General features: G+C 44.9%; 1 protein-coding gene across 1 annotated transcript; it reads left to right on the top strand.

Moving 5' to 3' along the window:
• Window positions 1–2113: 2113 nt before the first annotated feature.
• Window positions 2114–20763, top strand: LOC142870945 (coiled-coil domain-containing protein 162-like). The gene is made up of 5 exons (XM_076003073.1): window positions 2114–2256; window positions 3849–4014; window positions 8842–8980; window positions 18695–18848; window positions 20623–20763. Exons 1-5 carry the CDS (start codon window positions 2233–2235, stop codon window positions 20725–20727), a joined length of 588 nt encoding a protein of 195 aa, XP_075859188.1. The 5' UTR covers window positions 2114–2232; the 3' UTR covers window positions 20728–20763.
• The last annotated feature ends 1032 nt before the right edge of the window (window positions 20764–21795 follow it).

Here is a 21795-nt window from a genome sequence, read left to right as displayed (position 1 = left end):
TTGCCTTTTTTGATTGAGCTGATCTGAGTTGCCGCCAGCCTAGATGCCACAAGTTGGAACCCTAGAGCCGTGGAGAGGACCAGGCTGCCAGTGTGGTCTCAGGAATCACTGGCAAACAGAGGGTAGTTGCAGCCGGAAGAAGCAGGGAGGCTGCCTAGGGCTGGGGTAAGAGTGGGAAGAGCAGAGGGCTGGCACCGAGTGCCCTGGGCAGGGGGCAGGTGCAGGCAGCAGGGGTGGGTGGAGTGGGTGGGGAGTGTGGCATCTACTGCGCACCTCTTTCTGCTGTTCACCTCTCTGTGAGGCCGCCTGTTCTAGCAACCAAGACAGGCCTGAGGTGGCGCTGGTCTCTGGCTTCCCCACATAACCCTCTATTCTGGGACATCCCCTCATTAGCGTTTTCAGGTCCCCACTTCTTAACAAATTACCCTGAGAGTGCTCTGTGCATCACCCCTGGCCACTTCGCTCCAGCAGATGCCAGTCACCCACACCTTAGCATAATAATAACAAACTCTGTACAGCAACTCACAATTTATAAAATACTTTTTACATGCTTGATACTCTTTTTAAAAATTATTCCTGGCCGGGTGCGGTGGCTCACGCCTGTAATCCTAGCACTCTGGGGGGCTGAGGCAGGAGGATTGCTCAAGGTTAGGAGTTCGAAACCAGCCCGAGCAAGAGCGAGACCCCGTCTCTACTAAAAATAGAAAGAAATTAGCCAAACAACTAAAAATAGAAAAAGTTAGCTGGGCATGGTGGCGCATGCCTGTAGTCCCAGCTACTCGGGAGGCTGAGGCAACAGGATCACTCGAGCCCAGGAGTTTGAGGTTGCTGTGAGCTAGGCTGACACCACAGCACTCTAGCCCAGGCAACGGAGTGAGACTCTGACTTAAAAAAAAAAAAAAATTATTCCTTATAACAGTCTTGAGTTAGGAATCATTACTCCCATTTTATGGAGGAAAACACTCAAAGAAGACAATTTGTCTAAAGCCATACAGCTATGAATGATGGAAACTCAAATTCACATCCTCCGGTGCAAAATCCCACACCTTGTTAACTATGCAAGTCACCACTTTCCTGCACACCAGACAGTTAATTAGACTTGATGGCACTGAATCCATTCAAGTGGGATTACAGAGAGCTATGTCACTCATGGGATGATACAGAAACCAGGGCAGGATGCCACCTCTCTCCAGGGTGTATGGAAGAGAGATCAGGGGCTTCCATTTGCATGAAGGTCAAAAACAGGTAAAACCCAACAAAATATCTCCTAATGGTGTATCCATAAAACTGCAAAGAAAAGGAAGGCATTGATTAACATAAAATTCAGGATGGTGTTTCCCTTGGGGCCCCCAGGGAGGTGTGCATCATGCCTCAAGGGTGCTAGTGACATTCTATTGCTCGTATCCAGGTGGTGGATACCTGGGCTTGTGTGAATCCTCAAACCAGATGTATATGGATGACATGTTTGTATATAAGCCTGCAGCAAAGAAACAGCTAAACTGCTGCCTAAAAAATGACAAGGTTTTTGGAAGAGGAGAAGAGCAGAGAGGAGAAAGAAGGAAAATAGGGCCAGAGGCTAGAGAACCAGGCAAGAAATCTGGTGGCGATGGAAAGAAAACAGAGCCTGGTGTCTGGAGCCCAGATTCTAGAGCAGGACAGATATGCATTTAAATCCCAATTTCTTCTTTCGGGAACTGGGTAGGCAAGATCTCTGTAATCTCTCTGGGCATCAGTTTTCTCAGCTGTGAAAGTGGGACAAAAATAGGTCCATCCTAAGGCTGTCAGAAGAATTAAGTGACATAAAATATGTACCACCCAGGGCGGTGCTGGCCATATAATTCATCACCTTCGATTCCTTTCTTACCACGCCTCTCCCTTCCTCCGTGCCCACTCCTTCCCCCAACACGGCTCAGGCTAAAAGCAGCCCAGCTGCTCTTCTTCCTGTTGAGTTATTTATAAGTAACTCTGGCCCCCTGGGAGAGGCCTGAAAAGGAGGGCTGCTGTCGGGCTTGCAAATTGGCCCGGTGGTGACAGGCCTGTGTGAACAGAGGGGCGGTAGCTTAAATAGGGTAGCTCACACTCAGAGTCTCATTTAGTGGGAAAGACTGTGCTACAGGTACTTTCTTCTAACACCGCAGGACTTTTCAGCCCCGGCCACGACGTTTGCTGTCCGCTGATGGAAAAGTCTTCCTCAACTTATGGTTCATACCCCATCCTTCTGAAGTGCTGGTTATGTTCAAAACTCTGCCAGAAGAGGTTTGTATTTTTTTAATGTGTCCCAGAATGGACACTGGCTTTTTGTTTTTTTGTCTCATGGTTAAACATCAATTCCAGAGAACATCTCTTGTTTTTTTCAGAGACATCTAATAACTGAAATCTTTTCACAGCTCCAAACACTTTTGCCTGCTTTATTATAGTTTCTCTTGGGCCTCATTATTTCACGATTTCTGTTTCTCCCTGGTCACTGATGAACATTAATTCAGGCTTCTGACATTCCTTATTAATCCTCAATTTCCTCCCAAACTCTTCAAGAAAATCCCACCCTGATGCCCTAAAACTAATAAGAGATTGAGCTTGCACTTGCAACCCAGCTAGTTACTGGGTTTTTTTTTGTTTTTTTTTTTTTTTTTTGCAATCACACAAGAGGAGGTTTATTTTCTGGCTAGCCAGGGTCCAAGCCCCAGAGCACCAACGCAGTGGCCACTCTCGCAGGCAAGGACCTAGTTACTGGTTTTTGAGGGGTTGGTCTATGTACCTAACTTACTGACAGAGGGTAATACTGGTAGTCATTTTTTTAAGTAGATATAGAAACACATAAAATATATAAACATTAGCTAAATAAATAAAATTTGATGTTGAAAATGGCATTTGGGGAATATTCTGATTTTTCTTTGTAAGTAAAAATCTGTTTAGCAACCTAGGTTTCTCACCCTGTCTTCATTGAAGAATTTTCAGATTTTTTAAAAACAAATATAAAAATAGTACCTTCAGGCCAGGTGCAGTGGCTTACACCTATAATCCTGGCACTCTGAGAGGCCGAGGTGGGCGGATCACTCAAGGTCAGGAGTTCGAAACCAGCCTGAGCAAGAGCGAGACCCCATCTCTACTAAAAATATAAAGAAATTAATTAGCCAACTAAAAATACATATAGAAAAAATTAGCTGGGCATGGTGGCACATGCCTGTAGTCCCAGCTACTCGGGAGGCTGAGGCAGGAGGATTGCTGGAGCCCAGGAGTTTGAGGTTGCTGTGAGCTAGGCTGACGCCACGGCACTCTAGCCCGGGCAACAGAGTGAGACTCTGTCCCCCCCCCCCAAAAAAAAAAAAAAAACAGGGGAAGCCTGTTTCAAAAAAAAAAAAAAATTAGTACCTTCTGCAGTTACATCATAATTTTTCACTTTTCTGTCACTTGAAAATGGATATTTAAGATCCAAGGTTTGATTTTTAGTTATGTGTTGGTTTAAACTATGTGGATAAATACCTGTACTTTGCTAATAGGTATCCACTCAGGACAGTGTTGTCTGATTATGAGTGCCTGCTATGAATTTGTCTGTGACCCTTGTAATTCACTGATGGTCATGCAAACATGTTCATGGCCATGAATGACTTTACACAAAGAAACACATTGCTCTAACCCCCCACGGGAGTTACCTTGTCCAGAGGCATGCAACCCCTGTTTGTTAATAGGTTCCCTGTTCTCTTTTTCAGATATTATCCTGTATATACTGTCAACATGTATACTTAAATATCCTTATTTAAAGATATTGTCCCTAATCAGTACTCATATATTTTTATATGCCTCTTAGAAACTTCCTCAAACTTATTTCCTTATGTTGATTTTACCCACAGGAAGCTTTTAGAGCCTTAAAGTTAACTCTACAGCTGATGGCTCCTCTCCATGACATTGTGGCCTACCTGTTCAGTTTTGCTAAACTTGGCAATTGTCCCGCATGTTTTGAATTTCCTCTAAGTCCTAACCCTTTGAGAAGTGACTGGGGCGGAACCGAGGGCATTGGTAAGTGATTAAAGGTGGTTAAAATCGCCTTCAACATTTAGTTGAAATTCTATGAAGCTCTTAATACTTGGAAAGACAGAACGACAATATTTTCTCATAAATGACAGTAATAAGAAGGGCAAAGGAAAAGTCTCATTATATGCTGTCTGTCTCCAAACTGTGCGTTTATCTGATCGCCTGCACAGTTATAGGCCACACCACAAAGTGCACCAAGTCAGGAGTTGGAAGGCCGGGGGTTTGCCCTGCCTCTGCCACTTGGTCACTGCAAACTGGGCACTCTACTCTCATCGGGTGCTAATACCATCTCGTAGAGATGTTCCGTGGTTTGGAATATGTGTAAAAATTCTAGAAGGATATATAAGCCTCCATTAAATATTACTTTTCTCTCATTCCCTTTTCCTTCCTGGGCTTCATGAACTCACGTGGCAAGGTCAGAGCCAAGCGCCTGCTGTTAAGAAGCTTGCAGATAGCTTTGGTTAGCCATGACCTAATAGTCCCATAGCAAGAATGAGTAAGGCTTTAGTTTCATATGCTCAGTGCTCATCAGTGAACTCTTAACTCAGCACCAGGCTATAAGACAAACACATGAGGTAAGTTAAAGACACTGAAATGTTCAGTAAGCTTCATTTATGAGAAGCAAGGAAATTGATCTTAATAATGTGACTCCCATCCAAATTATGTCACTAGTCTTATAAATATTAATTAATAGCAAAATCTTGTAACATAGTAGCCAGGGATTTCAAAGACTGAGAAGAGCCAAAGAAATTAGGTAACATTTTTGTTTAAACCTGGTGGTCTTTTTTTTTCTTTTTTTTTTTTTGAGACAGAGTCTCATTCTCTTGCCTGGGCTAGAGTGCCATGGTGTCAGCCTAGCTCACAGCAACCTCAACCTCCTAGGCTCAAGCGATCCTCCTGCCTCAGCTTCCCGGGTAGCTGGGATTACAGGCTTGTGCCACTGTGCTCCGCTAATTTTTGTCTATTTTTTAGTTGTTTGGCTAATTTGTTTCTATTTTTAGTAGAGATGGGGTCTCGCTCTTGCTCAGGCTGGTCTTGATCTCCTGACCTTGAGCGATCCTCCCGCTTCGGCCTCCCAGAGTGCTAGAAGTACAGGCTTAAGACACCAAGCCCAGCCTAAACCTGGTGTTCTTAAAACAAAGGTGATATAATCTGAATGTATTCCCCTCTGGCTGGTGGGAGCATAAAGGAAATATGTTTGTAGAAGACCCTGGAGTTTGTGGCAGGTAGATTTGCATTGTGCAAGGGATATGGGAGAAAGATGGATGCAAGTCTGAGCAGAGACAGTGTGAAAAGGGGCAGCCACAGGCTACCTCAGCAGAAGGCACAGAATTGTTGCAGACTAATGAGCTCTCACAGTGCCTAGCAAGTCTTCAAGATAAGCCTCAAAAGATTAGAGAAGTTCCAAAGTACTCTTAGATCCTTTTTTTTTTTTTTTTTTTTTACTGATTTGGGGGCTATTGTAAATGGGGTTTACTCAGAAAATAAGGTAAGACACTCTTAGGAGAGCTGCTGGGTGTGGGAGGGTGTAGGGACTAGGCTGTAAACGAGGCACAGGAGAAAGGAGGACAGCCAAGAAAAGTGCCCTTCCTGCCCTTGCGATGGGAGGCAGGTGTTATACGGAGATGAAGAGGAAGCCGAGAGAGCCAGAGCCATGTTTCCAAGCAAGGTCACCGCACAGGAAGTCCTACGGCAGCTGGGAGTAAGGAGTGCCTTGGGCAGAACCTGCAGGGAGGTGATCTGGGGACAGCTGCCCAGATCAGGAAAGGAGTGGCCTTGGATCAGTGAAGAAAGCAGGAGGGACAGTCCCAGTAAGATAGGAACAGAACAGTGGTGAGGGCAGCAGGCAGGGCTGCACGTGGCCAGTCCAGAGAAGTGAGCCCACCATCCACCAGCGTGGCTCTGAGGAACAGTGGGAAATGAGGCCCAGGTGTGGAGGACCTAGAAATCGGGGTGAAGGGAACTGTTTCCTTGCTATTTGTGTGCTATAGACCTGGAAACCATTGCGATGTGTGGGGCTCAGGCTTTCCAAAGTGTGCAATTAGAGATGCACACCTTGTCACGTTGCCGGTGAAAACATTGTGTTCAGGGAGAATGTGCAAAGTATTGCATGCTCTTCTCTGCTGAAAATAAAGAGCAAACTAAAAAAAAAAAAAATCTCACTCTAAGATAATCATCTTTTTAAAAGGACTAGGCCACTTAGTGCCTGCCCTCATTCCCGGAGGAGGCAAAGAGAGCAAAGGTGAAAGATGACATGAGATTCTGTTCCTTTAAGCCATCTCAGAACTATTAGGAGTTAGATAAAATTACTTTTGTGGACTTATATGCTTTAAAATATGTTTATAAGGGATACTCAGAATTTCAGTTTTTGGTCCTCCCACTTGGTTGAAGAAGATAGGTCTTAGATACTGTGGACCAGCTCTGAGGTCTCAGCCGAATGCTCTCATTCCCAAAAGCCGGTGACTTCCTTTGAAGTCAGCGTGAAGCAGAGGGTGTCATCAGAACGTGGAGTTTACATTGTGGTTTCCTTTGTGAAGGATTAGAAGGCCAATTAAAGCTGGAATACTACACACTGAACTTAAGGTTTCAGGAACTCTCAAGACAACTAGGAACAAAGTGTCTTGGCTCTGAGTCTTCACGCGGAGACAGGGCCACTGTGATCTCTCTCCATCTCTCTCTCTTTATCCTTGTCCCTCTCTCTCCTCTCTCCATTGTGTCTCTCCCTCTCTCTCTCTCTCTCTCTGACTTCCCAAACAGGACCCTCTTGGGGAAAGACATGAGAAAAGGCTCCTTTCCTGATGTTTCCCAGTACAGGCCCCCCCACCCCGGACCCCACGACCATCACTGGTGACCGCCTGTCCCATCCTCACAGCCAGGCTGCTTGTCTTGCCCATCTGCCACTTCCCCTCCCATCAAGCACTGTCACCCCACAAAGAAAGGAAAGCCAGAATGAGGATTTTAAAATCAGTAAAATAACAAAGGAAGGTAGTCCTGCCTTCAAATCTGTATCTCAATGATAATGCCATACGTGGGAACTATTTTGCTCACTGTTTTGCTGGGAAGTGATCACATGCCAAAGTATACAAACAGCACTATATAAACAATGGAAATGATGAAAAGAGGAAAAATTACCTATAATCTAACCACTCTAGCAAGTGAAATATTTTTATTTATCTTTACTCCCTTCTAGCCCTTGTCCAAATATATTTTACATTTACAATTTATAGAGCTTTCATGACAGGGTTATGTGATTTTTATAATCTCCTTTTTTTCGTTGTCGTTGCAAAGGATTATGAACACTTTCCCCCGGTTGCTGCTTAGCCTGACAGAGTATGTTGCTTGTAGGCCAAACACACCAGGCCGTGAGCAGATGAGGCTCACCCTGATGCGATTCCTCTTCTTTTCAGCCCAATAGGACCATCAGATTTGGAGAAGTAATAAAGAGTTTCACGATTAGACTCAATCATTTGGAGCTGGAAAAGAATAAAAAAACATTTTTCTATTATATGTAAAACATCAAATGGTTGTGAAATCTGGATTGCTCATCTTTTCCTAAGCCAAGAGAATATGTTACAAGTATTAACAGCCATTCTCAGCCCTGGACCTGCCCTACCAAGCTCTGGCTTCCCGACTCCCACAGTCCTCAGCTCTCCAGCCAGAAGATGCTGGAGGAGGACCAGGACCGGGCTGGGGAGGTTAGAGGGTGAGAAGGCCTGGAGCAGCTGTCGAGACAGAGCATCTCCAGAAATGCCCTGCGCGTCTCCCGTCTCACTCCTGCCTTAAGCTACATATCAAGGCATAATAATCATCTTCACAATCCTTCCCATAACAGGGATGTCCTCTCCCGGTGATAGAAAACTATCACCGTTCTCACAGGGAGTTGATACACATATGTATGTTTTACCTGCTTTGGATGTTCTCGAGTCTTCTTTCATCCATGAGTCGGTGACAATGAGGGCTGATTTCAGACTAGCTGAGGTTCTGCTCGCCCTGTAAGCCCAGGCATGCTCCTTGAAGGCTGCTCGTTTCTGCTGTGCTCTCCTGTGCTGACTAGCTCCTTCTCTGTGCCAATAACACACCAGGACAGCCATCCAGACACAGGCCAGGTTCCACAACCCGCACTCAGCACCCTAAAAGGCCGCTAAGTTAAATTTTCATCTACAACAAACATAAATTTATTTATATGCAGCCTTCTCTTATGGTGAGGGTCTAAGAAATAAGCCAGATAGGGGTCTCCCACACCTACTCTCACAATGACTAGCATCTGCTAGGATATGTATGCACATGTATGCACATGTGTGTGTCTGTCTACACATATGTATGTTTTACCTGCTTTGGATGTTCTCGAGTCTTCTTTCATCCATGAGTCGGTGACAATGAGGGCTGATTTGGATAGCTCAGCAATGAGAAATGAGCACCAATTTATAATCTATAATAATCTCAAGTCCCTAATGGATATACTGAGGACTATACTTTCCTAGTCCTTGTAATTTCTCTTTTTTGGTCTATTTTGGGACCATAGCCTTATAAATTTTAAAACTCTCTTTCAACAGCATGCTCTTATTGTGCTGAGAAACAAAGGAAATTTTTATCTTCCTGAAGGAGGAAGGAAGAAAAGCGAGATAAATTAGACCTTGAGTCCTAGAGCATAAAGTTTTGCTGGTCTTGCAAAACATATAATTAGTACACCCACGAAGAAAGGGAAGTCTGTTTGGGTGACAAGTTGGCTCTGCAGATGAAATGACGGTTTATACTGGGTTAGCTAGAGTAGCCTATCTTTCACACTGTCTGACTCAAATGTCCATCTTCTAGGGTCTGAGCTTCAAGAACTGCAGAAAATGATTGACAGCCTCGAGAGCCCCGGGGACCCTACGCAGGTGGCCCAGGCACTCCTCCTCCGGAGGGAGGTTATGTTTCTGCAGTTTGATGCTGCAGTGAGGCATCTCATCCGGTAAGGGCTCGAGCACTAATCCTGTCTAGCAAATTCTGCTGGGCAGGTGTTTGCCAAGTGACCATCTAGGGAGGCCACTCTTGGCAAGATTAGATAATGAGCTTAAAATAGTCACGGGCACAACCAGATCCAGAACACTGTAGCCACCAAATGTGTCCTGCTGCAAAGGCTGCCTGTGTAGAATATGTTCTTGTTGGATAATAACATTCTTGATTTTATTAAATGTAATTTCAAAACCGTTTGTGTAACAATTGCTGCTTTCAATGTTCAGCTTTTATTGGGAGTAACATTTTTACACTCCTGAAGATTATTATTTCTAAGTGTTTTGGTTTTTTTTTTCAACCTTTATTTACTTTTCAAAAAGATAGAATTTTCATTTCACTTCTAAAGCTAATGGCATTGGCTGCCAGAAATTTGTAAATAAAGCAGTCTACCTCTGGCCTTGTAGATACCATTGTATTAAGTACTCCACATAAAAAAGAATGTTTTATTTGGCTAATTAATCCTGACTATGATGGGAAAATTAGTTTGGATTAAGATTCATTATGTTTCTAGTATAAATAAGTTTTATATGGGAGGCAGAGTGGGTTGGCCCTGGGGGGGGGGGTCTCTGCTTATTCTTTGTCAAAATTAACTGTTTTTGGTTAATTCCCAGTGTGAGCATTCATCCAATGAGAGGGCTTCAGAGGGCCTTGCTGTCACCTGTGGGTTGCAGATGCTTCCCACGGTTAGCATGAGCATCCTTAGGGAATGGAAATGTGGGAATTGTACCAAACTATATTTTTCTCTTTCTTCACTGCATTTTCTTTACTCTGATCACCAGGGGACTTTTGGATTCAGAATGTAAATTCAGCAGAACCAAAAATCAGGCTAATTTGTTTTCTATTTATTGACAAATAGCTTCCTGAGCTGTAGCTCAGGCTCAGGTAGTCAAGCAGGTAAGATGTAAAGCCTCTGACTCATTGTGGGGATGGCCATGTGTTAGCCCTCTGGGCTCTGAAAGCCCAAGGTCAGAATTTGTAAGGAATTTACACACTGTCAAAGAATCGGGAGTATCTACCAGAGGTCCTTTTTGGATTCCAGCTACTCAGTTTGGTGCTGTTCTTCTGGGGGACCCGTTCTGCCTTCCCCTGGAACTACTTTGCCAGGACTTTCTTTGTCCTCATCCTCACTCTGCAGGAACCGAGGGCGTTGTGTCCTCGCCCTGGTTTTGGTATATTTTTCAGAGGCGCTCCCGGGGACCCACCCAGATGGCACAGCCCACGAGTTCCTCATTGGCTACGTCTCCCTGGCCTTTTTTCTTCGCAGCCCTTTGGGTTTCATGTGTCTGGGATCACACAGCTAGTAAGGGGCGGACCAGAGTTAGAACCTCCGGTGTGTCTGACCCCAAAGCCTGAGGACTACACCAGGGATGGAGCGGCACATGGACAGAGGAGGGGACTCTGGAGAGGGGGCCTGTGTGTGTTCCCACTACAAGCTGTGTTCCCGGCGAGGCTTACTCTGCAGTAGCTTGGAAGGGCCTGAGGTGCAGGGAGGGCCCTGGCTTTCCCCTGGCGGTGCTGAGGGTTTAACTCCTGAGGAAGAAAGAGGACTATTTTCCTATGTTGGTAAAGGTGTCAGTTCTCTGTGAGTCCTGGAGGACCTTTCTTCCCTTGTCAGAGGAGGACAGAAGGGTGGCTCTTTTTTGCCCCCTTCCCTATGAGTCCCCACATGACTGGTTCCTCCTCTGCAGAGGCTCCTAAAAGTGACAACATTGTCTCTCTGCCCCTCTGGCCAGTTTATATACCCTGTAGTTTTTGTTTGTTTTGCAACGATGGGCTTTGATAGAATACCCATACATTTATATAAGGTATTTTATCTCATCTGTCCTGTTCCTTGTCAAATAGATCCAATTAGAGAATTTTATTATAATTAAGTGACCCATTCTGCAGCCATTTTTTCTGATGTTTTAGGAACTACTGGAGCAGGCCGTATTGCAGTGAAATATCATTGGCTTTCTGGTCACGGGTCGTTGTCCACTGGGAGAGGCCCTGTAGCGTGCTCTCTTCCAGTACAGAGACTCGGCTCCCCGTGTTCTAGGGTCTTTGCCTGGAGTTTGAGTCTACTATCTAAGGGGCTTGCACTGGGCATTGTGGCGATACAGATTTCCCCAGTTTCAGCTCACAGAATATTCTTAGTCCTCTCCACTTGTCACCACACGCACGCCACCCCAGAGTCCGGGGGTGATGAGAGGATAGTATGAGTTGCCCTTTTCTGGATTGTGTGCAGTCTGGGCAGCTCCCAGGAAACCGTGTTGAGGAGGCAGTGGGGTAGAAAAGGATCTGGCTCAGGCAGTGGGAAGGTGGACGGATTGATTAAATGGGTGAGGTGTTCCCTTATGAGGGGTGCGCTGTCTCTCTGTTGTCTCAAGGCCCTCTCATGGCCCTTCCTCGTCAAACCCATAGTGCCTGTCAGTGATTTCTGTAAGGTTGAAGCCCAGTGTCTCAGGGGCTGCCACTGACTAGAGGGCGGGGAATCAGACTTCACATTCTCTTGAAGACAAACAGTCCTATAGATACACCTGACAGGGATCAAAACCGAAAGATGATTGTTCTCGTCTTTCTGTTGGAGGTTCCCCTTGTTAAGACGGATGGAAATTTCTCTCCTAGACCTGAAGTAGAGTCTGTCCTTTTTTTCCTGACAACCCTGGATCCCTTAACCTAGGTTCTAATCCAGGGTCCTAATGATCAGACCCAAAATACTCTTTTAGTCAGTCCACGGAGCCCACTACCACTCACCGCCTCGAAGGGGCACTGAACATAAGGTTCAGGCAGCCACTTCCGCTCGCTCGGGGAGGTCCTGAGGCCCCAGGAGACTAGACACTGGGTGCGGTGTCCCAGGTCCCTCTCCACTCCCCCCTCTAGCAACTTAGAGAGTTAGCCGGGGCTTCCACAGCCCTCCACCTCCCTGCTTGGGAGCCAAAAGAGAGGGTCAGGTCAGGGCCTCCTCCTCGGTGGTCTCACCTGGGGCACCAGATTTGTTTCCCGAAAGACCAGCACTTGTTTGCCTGGCGAGTCACTAACAACTCTCCACAGGAGTGCGGGTCTTGATCAGTAGGAGTTTTTATTCCTTGTAGCAAGTTAAGGAGAGCCCCCTGGGAATATTTTGTAATATGGTATCTCCCCTAGGGAAAGTGGCATGGGGGTTTTATGGGACAATAGAGAAAGAAAAAGATGTGTCACATCACATGTAGGGGCGGGGTTCCCATTGTGCATGTGTGCTTAGTTTGTCATGATAGCAATAGGTTGTATGCCATGGTGATGAGGCTATAGTTTTTCCTGGGGTGGAGACTTCAGCATGGTAATGAGGAAAGTTTACTTGAGTTTATGTATAAGCAGCCAGGGTCTGTCGGGTGCTAGTTTTAGCCATCTAGGTAACCACAGACCTCACAAACAAAAAGGCTGTAAAACAGGTTGATTGTTCAAGTTGGTTGAATTTCTATAGTCCCTGGAGGCCCTCTCTTTCTACTGACAGTGGGAGAAAAAGAGAAGCTGAAAGATAAATGTCACTATTTTGATCATTTTACTTAGTTCTGAACCTACAAATAAGAGAAAGTCCTTAACAATCAAGAGACAGGAAGTTTGGGATAGTTCCCTGGCCCTTCCCAGAGCTCACCAAGACTGAGCAAATAGGATGTTTTACCCCAGGAACTTTTCACCTATATAAGCTGAAGGCTTCTCCAGAGTTTGAAAAGGAACTGAACTCTTACCTGGAATGAGAGCAGCATGCTGCCACAGAAGGGGGGTGGAGTGGGATGGGGGAAGGGCATGGCTCAAGGACAGCAGGACAATAGCCCTGCAGAGTCACCTAAAATCTGGCTCCTGTTCCTCTGGGGCATAGATCAGCTCAGATTGCTGGTTAGGCATGTTTCTAGTCTGCCCCTGTCAACCTGACCTCTGTCAGCTTAGGCAAAGACCTGATGGAAATCGGTAGCTTCCTCAGATGGGTTGGAGTCACACTGCCTAGGGCCCATCATGCATCTCTGGGCATGTCCACCTACCTGCGGAGTTACTTATTAGTCAATTCAAGAAATGCCTGAGGGGTGGAACTGGAGGCCACCTTCCTAAGCAAAGTATCACAACAATGGAAAAACAAACACCACATGTACTCACTATTAAATTGGAACTAAATGATCAAAAAAGAAAATGAACCAGTATCATCATAATTAATGAGGGTATACTGGGTCATACTTTATTAAACCTTTTGCCTACTAAAAAAAAAAAAAAGAAGAAGAAAGAAAGGAATGCCTGAGGATTGAGCTTATCTTTAATGCCAGGTGAATCAATCACTAGCATTGAAGGTAAATACTTGTTTGGTGCAGCGGTTCTAACCAATCTTGTATATTTAAGTCAGGAGTTGGCAAACTCCTGCCAGAGGTCCCTGACTCCTTTTGTATGGCCTCTGGGTTAAGAATGGCCTTTACTTTAAGTGGTTGGGGAAAAAAATCTATAAAGTAAGAGTATTTTGTGACACATGAAAATTAGATGGAATTTGTATTTCAGTGTCCACAACTAAAGTTTTATTGGAACACAGTCATGCCCAGATAACCCATGGATTATCTCTGCTTTTGCAGTACAACCGCAGAGCTGAACAGCTGCAACAGAGACTATGGGGTCTGCAAAGCCGAAAATATTGACTATCTTGGCCTTTAAGAAAAAGTTTTCCATCTTCTGACTTAAAGAATAGAATTCTTTTGCAATTCAGGAATAGAGGAAAGTGCAAAGAAAAAAAAAAGAAGTCCCTCAAAGGTACTCTATAGAATAGAATAAAATATATGGCATGGAAAGTGCCTCTAATCTGAATGTAATATTGATGTGGATGTGTTGATGTTCAGGGTGATTAGGGTGAAAAGGAGAAACCTGAAGAAATATCCTGAAGATACAAAGATACAATAACATCCTGCAGCAAACCTGATGCAGAAGTACATCAAGGGCTCTCTAAAGACAGCAACACCAGCCCCTCAGTCCTTGAATGTTGGTTGTTTCTCTCTTTATTTTTGAATTTATTTTTATTTTCATGGTCACCTACCTAGTGTCTCTAAACACAAGGATATGAAGGCATGCTTCAGCTTGTTGGGGATTTCAGGGAGACACACAGAAGGCCTCGTGTGAGCTGCGCCTGGCTCATGCCTAGAGCCCTGTTACCTGAGAGCTCCAGTACCTGAGAAACAAACAGCCTTATCTTTTGTGTCCACAGAGCTACTTTGCAGGTTTTATGAGGTCCTTACCTCCAGGAAAAACTGCAGCATGTGCCCTGTGAGTTCTCCACTCCCTGTGGTTTGAACCAGCTTGCCTGGTATCATGCTGTGGGTGGCACTCTCACACGTAAGGTGATTGGCCTTCTAGGAACATCTCGACCGCTTATGGACAGTAAGGCAGGGGAGTGAGGCAGAGCAGCTTGCAGAATTAAGATCATGTAGTGGATGGATGGGGAGACCTGCTTTTATGAGGCAGTGGCAGATGGCAGGTATACCATTAGCATAAGCGACGACTGGTCTTTTATTCTTATGGCTTTCCCTGAACCCCGAGTGCAGCTGACAAACTGCGCTGGTGAGACCTACTCTGAAAGCAGGCACGGGGGGGGGGGTTGCCGGCTGAGGGTCTGAGTGGGTTGTCACAGGGTTCATGAGCTGTTTTCAGTATTTCCAAGGGTGAGATGAAAAGGACACATTTGCCCAAAAGCTTTCCAGGTAGAGAAAATGTCAAGTCCCTTTTTTTTTCCAAACTGGAAGCATGAGAACTGCATGAGAAAAGGGGGAGAGGGAACTTGCTGTGGTTGAACTGCACCATGTGCCAACCCTGTGGGATATTTATTATTCCACCACTTTTTAAAATGAGGAAATAGAGATTCAAAGAATAACTTAGCCGGACTCACACAGCTTGTTACAGCAGAACTTGCATTTGTACAGTCTGTCTGACTCCTTTATGCCATGTTTCCTCAGCCCTTCCTGCAGCTTGGGCTGGAGGCTGACATGGATTTGATTTAAAAACAGGAAAAAACTTACTAGATGTTTGGTAGAAAAATCTTTCAAAATATGGAATCCACAGAGAGGGAGGAAATCAGAGGATGTAGTTCTAAAAATGCTGGTTATCACCATGAAACCCCTCTACATAGCATCACCCTGTGCAGTTCCCTAATAAGCAGTTCCCCTGGCAGGGGAGAGTGAGTCCCCGGAAGGACAGTGATCTAGACTGAGACATTGGGAATGGGAGAAAAGGAATAACCCATGTGACCAGTGGCGGTGCCTATAATCTGACTCTGGTCTCTCCAAGGAGTGCTTCATACTCTATGATTCTATAGCAGTGACGTTTACATCTGAACTGCATTGATAGTTTGGAATAGTCTCCAAGCAGCCACAAATTAATAGACCTAGTGTGTGCACAAAGCTGTGTTTGGGGCTCTAAAACTCTGCCAAGAATTGTGGTCACATCTAGCATTTGGTTGTTCCAAAGTTCTACACAAACTTGCCAGTCAAGGACTGAACAAGTAAGATGTTAAGGAGGCTGGGCCCAGAGGCAGAGAGAGACAGAGAGAGAGAGAGAAGTCCATGGATGGATGTCATGGCCCGTTTACAGGGTGGAGGATGAACACAGAACATAAAACACAAACGCAGAACACAAAGAAAAACACGGACACATAGACAGATGGTTGACTCAAGTAATAACACACTGGGTCCGTTTTATTTTTATACTCTAAAATATTAAAGTTAGTTCCTTGTACACAACCGCCCAGGCTTGGCAGTGATAGCCATAAATTCCAGAATGCATAACCTTAGGGAAGCAGATATCCCCTGACCAGAATTTCAAGGTGGTTGCTCTAGGCACTAGGCATAGATAAAGGACCGAGATTAGCAAGGATTGGCAAGGTGAGCCACAGGGGGCATTTCTCATCCCCAGCTTCTCTTAGGGTGACTCCCTAAGATCTTCGGCTGAACCCCTGGCGGCTGTGCCTGGCTTAGGTCGCCCCTCCCTTGAGGGGTCTTACCCGTCATTGACTAACCAGCCATCTTATGGGGTGTACACAGCAATCACAGGAACAATGTGTTTATCATGTGGCCTCCAGACCCCAATGCTGTGGGGCAGGGTAGCTCAGCTTGCTTACAACTCAGGTCCTTTGTTATGCCTCTAGGCAACAGCCTTGTTTATCACAAGGACCTTGTCCAGAACAGATTACTTTCAAACACTCTGGGCAGAACACGTACATTACTCACTAACTTTAATTCTTACACTAGGAAAATATATGTCAGTCCCCTAAAGATGGAGTCAAACATGAGCAGGAATGATGGGGAAGGAGCCAACCAGGGAGAGATTATGTCAGGATACTCTGCTTCTGTGCTCTTGTTTTAGGTTGAAAATAGCTATTTCTGTTAGAATCTTCTGCTTTTTGACCCCATCATTTTAAGAGGACATATATACCCAATAGGTGCCATCAGAGAGATGTGTGTGTATTATATAAAGTGCCTCAGGAGTTTAAAGGAAGGTGTGAAGCAGCTGTGCCCCAACCTCACCCTGGCCCTACTAAAGGTCAGAGCCCTTGGGAGATTCACCTTTGCATCTCAAACTGTTCCTTGGCGGGGTCCCCCTGAGTGTCATCAAAAACACGTGAAAGATGAGAAACAGGAAAAAACATTTATATATCCTTTGGGCAACTTCAAATGATGGCAAGCTCCATCCTTGAGCTATCATATGTTAAATCAGGCAAATGATAAATCAATTATTTTACCCGTGATCTGAGTATATCGCAGTACTCAATTGTCTTTTGTTAATTCTCATTAAAGTGTAAAAAGGACGGTATGATTTTTACACTAGTGTAATCGTTCAGTGTGCAAATATAGAGCTCCCTGTATCGGTCTTTGAACTCAAGTTCCTACGTCCTTAGCTTCTTCCTGGTGGCAAGAAGACTAAACTTTCCAATGCCCTCTCCTTGAAGCACACTTGGAGTCTACAAATGATCAGTCTGAGATTTAAAATCAGTGAATTCAAGCTTCTTCCCCTTTCTTTTTGTTTTAACTGCCTCCTCTTCACCCTGTTGGGGGGGGGGCAGGACCCAGCCCAGGCTTATGGGGGTGGCTGCACACACGGCACCTGACGCTGGGCAGATGGGATCGACTGCGGTTTATCAGTCACAGACGCAGTCCAGGGGAAGAGGACGTTGTGTGCCACGCAGGGCCACGTGGGAGCAGAGCGAACAAGCAGGGGCTTTGTAATATCGAGGGAGTGTGATACTCCCTGGTTCCCACAGGAGGACGTGACTGGTTTATTTGAATAATCCATGGTCTGGCAGGGAACTGAAACCATTACTCAGGGATGAGCAGGAACTGCACCTGGTCCCTTTGATAAGGAGCATTATTAAACCAGGAGACCTTATCTTTGGTAGTAGAGTCGGGGGGTGGGGATGGGGGTACTTGCGATTTTTCCAGATGTCAAGACAGCAGATAATCTTGAACCTTAAGTTTGGGCCTCAAACTACGCCTCTTCTCCTTCTCCGTTCCTCTCAGAGATGATCTAAGTTCCTGGGGTGCTTGTAAATCATCCTGGCAGTTGGGGAGGAGCAGCCAGTTCCCCCTTCTCTGTTGTGACTTGGCTGATCCACCCTCAGGCCTCTTCTGGTGGGCCTGCTGTTCAGTACCCTCCTGGACACCCACTTGTGGGGGCTCAGGAGCTCCCAGTCTCTCTCCCCACTTTGGGGGTCTGCTAGTCCCTGGGAGGCCACCTTATTCCTGTCGGTGCTGACTTCTCCCTCAGCCATTGCTCATCTCCTTCACTTTGGTGTCTGCTGCATGTGGGACTTGGGCCACTTCTGGGGGATCCAGGCAGAAGGTGCATTCCGCTCTGGGCTACCCTCCCCCTATCTTGTCCTGTGTCAGCATCTTTCCTTAGGCATCCACTAGAACTAAGCTCTAGAAATAGTCTTTCCTTGCTTGTTAAACTCCTTTTGGGCAAGAACATCATTCTAATTTATCATGCATACTTCCTTCTCTCTGACTTATGGTATAAATTTCATGCTCTGGTCTTCAGGGTTTCTGGTTTTTGACACACAAAGCCAAGTTTTGTTTAAAACAAAACAAAATTTTTTTTCTCCCAAACATCAAGTAGGTTTAAAATTTTAAATTTGGTTTACATATCAAGAACTGTTATTTTAGCTATTGGTCTTAAAACAATTCCACAAAACAACTGATATCTTTTTTTCTAGAGTTACAGCTAACTGTCCAATTCAGTAGCCACGTATGGCTATTTAATTTAATTAATATCAATTTAAATGAAATAAAACTAAAAAATAAATCCCTCAGTCACAGTAGTCACATTTCAAGTGCTCAACAGCCACATGTGGCCCGTGGCTACCACATTGGATAGTGCAAATATGGAACATTCCCACCACTGCAGAAAGTTCTGTGGGACAGTGCTGGTCTAGAGGATTAATACATCAACCTTCGCTGTGAGGGCTGTGTGTTAAGAGGGAAGGTATGGCTGAGAAAGAAACCTCTTAACACATGTCATATACCTGCACCTCCCTAAGGAAAAAAAAAATAAATTAAATAAATAAATAAATAAAAATAAAAAAGAAACCTCTTAACACCTCAAAATGTTATCTTGCTTCAGGATCCTTGATAAAAATTTTGAACTTTAGAAGCCTAAGTGCCTGCTTTTAATGCAATTTCCCACCATGTTTCGGTAGAAGAACATTTTTGGCGGCTGGAAATGCTCCTGCCTATCAGTCTGTCACAGACGGCATGTACCATGGGCTGCCCCCGCTGAGCAACTCCCTCCTGAAGAGCATTTTTGCTTCGCAGCTCAGCCTGCCCCAGCCACTGGATCCACGGAGCCCCCAGGTGTGTTTCAGAGGTGTTTTTATACTTCTAGAAGGTGTGTTGTGAGTAGGGGATTTTGTCACTTGGTTTCCATTTGGTTTATGTTTCGCAGGGAGCTCTCAATGCTGTAATGCCCTCGGTGGAGCAGTGTGGGCCCCAAGGCCAGCTCTTAATCCTAGAGCCTCCTCCAAACGCTCAACAGGCTGAGCTGGGCAACAGCTTGTGTGCTCACAGCTGGTAGCAAAAGAAACACTTAATCTTTTCCCTTTAATAAACAGTCATGATGGCAATGACAATACATAAATTAGGCCAGCAGCTGAGTGTTGAATAGCCCTGTTTACAACATGTCTTATCGAATGTAACCCTGGCAACTCCTGTGGCTCCTAGGCAGAAGGAATATGACCCACCTTCTGCAACTAGAGTCCAAGGGTCAGAAAAGCCAGAGATCAGACTATAGGAAAGTCATGGCAGCACCAGGTCACAAACTGTATTAGTTATCTATGGCAGCATAACAAATCTCCCCCCAAAATTAGAAGATTAGAATAATAAATATTCATTATCTCACACAGTTTCTGAGGATCAGGAATCTGGGAGCAGCTCAGGTGGGTAGTTCTGGCTCACCGTCTCTCCCAAGGCTGCAATCCAGGTGTTGGCCAGGGCTGTAAGCATCTCAGGGCTCGACTGGACGACAGTCTGCTTCCAAGCTCACTAATGTGGCTGTTGGTAGCACCAGAAGACCCACTTGCAAGCTTATCCACGTGGGCTGCTCCACAGAGCTTCCTTACAACACGGCAGATGGCTTCCCAGAGCAAACAGTCCAAGAGAGAGCGAGAGAGGGAACCCAAGATGAAAGTCAGCCTTCGTATTACTGAATTTCAGAAGTGGCATCCCATCACTTCCACCGTATTCTATTTATTAGAAGTGAGTCACTAAGTCCAGCTTATCCAAGCACCTCTTTTTGGGAAAAGTATCAAAGAATTTGTGGACATATCCAGAAAACCACTTCACAATCCCAGGTCTTTTGCCTCCAAAACCTCTGCCTTAATGTGCTGATGTGATAAAGGTAAGCCAAGTAACACCAGCGTCAACTCCAAGAAAGTCCCACATTTCAACCTTCATTGGCCCAAGCCTTGACTACCATTTAGACCCAGAACAGGGTTGGACGGTGACTGCTGCTCCTGCTGCCTTTGGATGTTGCCTGGGATTAGGTGGATACAGAGTCCTGGCTCCCAGCTATCAGAATCAACTCCAACTCCAGGAATTGACTAAAGCCAGAACCAGGTCTGAAAGTGTAGAACAGGGTCAGATAGGCGGGCCCGCTAGCTCCAGGGCTGCATCTGGTGGTGCAAGGGATGGGGATGCCTTGGCTACTGGACAGTCATGTGGAGAAGACAGAGACCCATGTACACCTAGAACTGGGGCACAATGGTGATTGAAAACAACTTTGTAAGGTTCCAAAGATTGAGAGCATTTGAGTAAGTTTATTTTTACTGATTATAAATATGTCCCATTGGTGTTATACCATTCTGAAACTTCTGAACGCTGGTGCTGATTAGTTACACTGAAACCTTAAATACTCTTGTGTTTCACCATCTGCTGAAAAAACAATGTAAAAAAATAGATTATTAATCTCTCCTCTACCTCACTAAGGACTATCTATCAAGAAATATTTCCATATAAATAAATTATCCAATAGTGTTTTGGGATGCAGACACAGATACCCTATTCATATACAGATGTTTATTATTTGTGAACTCAGTACAGCATTATCCTGTTTATTATTTGGTTCTTTTAGGCATTTATGCTGTTCCCTTGGAGAGCATTTCTGGAAGACGGAGGACCATTCCCAGTCATGAGTAGCAGCCCAGATACCCTAGAATATAACATGCAGGTAGGTTAGGTCTTCCACATCGTTGCAGAGAGAACTGAAAGCAGACTGCAAAGCAGGGTGTCAATGGGTCCACGGGTCAGAGCCTCCATACTCTTGCCAATGATGAATAATTTGTGAGATAAGCAGGGTGTTTGGTTATGAAGCTGTAAACCTGGTGCTACAGGTGAGTCATGTTGTCTAACAATAGGAGAGAATCATGGTTCAGCTGATATCAGCCTTGGCTGTAGACTCAACTGAAGTTCTCGTGGCAGTAGTGGTCTGGGAGAGTGGCTGTCACCCTCTGAGCCTCTTAGGGAAACTCTCAGGCTGGCAGCTCCGAGGCGAGTGACTCCTGATCCGTCTACAAGCAGGGGTGGGAAGGGAACTTTTTAAACAGGACTCATAAAGAGAATTTCCATTTATTGTTTTGTTCTCCATTGTTAACTTCTTTTAAACTGTTAGTTATAATTATTATATGTTTCCCCAATTAAGTAAATATTACTGTGCTTTATTTTAAAAAATAGAAAACATAAAAAAGTGTTAAGAACAATATAAAAATCAACTATAAATTTGCTTCAAAATAACACGGAGGTGGGGAGTGGATGAGATGGAGCAAGACTGGCCATAGGTGGATGGTTTTGGGGGCTGGGTGATGGGAACTTTTGTTTGCTTTTCTGTATTTAAAATTCTCCATAAGTAAAGAGGTTTTATTAAAGTAAAATAGGAAAAATGATTTTTAAAAAATCAATAATATTGCCAACACTAAGAGATAATTACAGTTCACATTTTGGTTTTTTCCCAGTATTTTCCCTATGCATGTATGTATTTATATCCATACTCTTAAAGGAAAATTGATATCGCACTGTACGTTCACCATGTGCAGACCTGCTGTAAGGGCCGGGAAACTTGGTTCTGCCATACAGAGCCGAAAATCTGATGTGGTCAAGGAAGATGTTAAGCTAGAAATGTTACTTTGGTTTTTATGGATTTGCTAATAGTTGAGAGGGTGGGGCTTGTAAATACAGTTTCTCCTAGTTTTCTTTCCCGAAACCATATGTAAAGAATACATGGAAGTCTCGACATCGAGGGTGGGCTTGT

The sequence above is a fragment of the Microcebus murinus genome, chromosome 5 (assembly GCF_040939455.1).
Source record: "Microcebus murinus isolate Inina chromosome 5, M.murinus_Inina_mat1.0, whole genome shotgun sequence".
Lineage (NCBI taxonomy): Eukaryota > Metazoa > Chordata > Mammalia > Primates > Cheirogaleidae > Microcebus > Microcebus murinus.
This window is presented reverse-complemented; position numbering and strand designations above follow the sequence as displayed.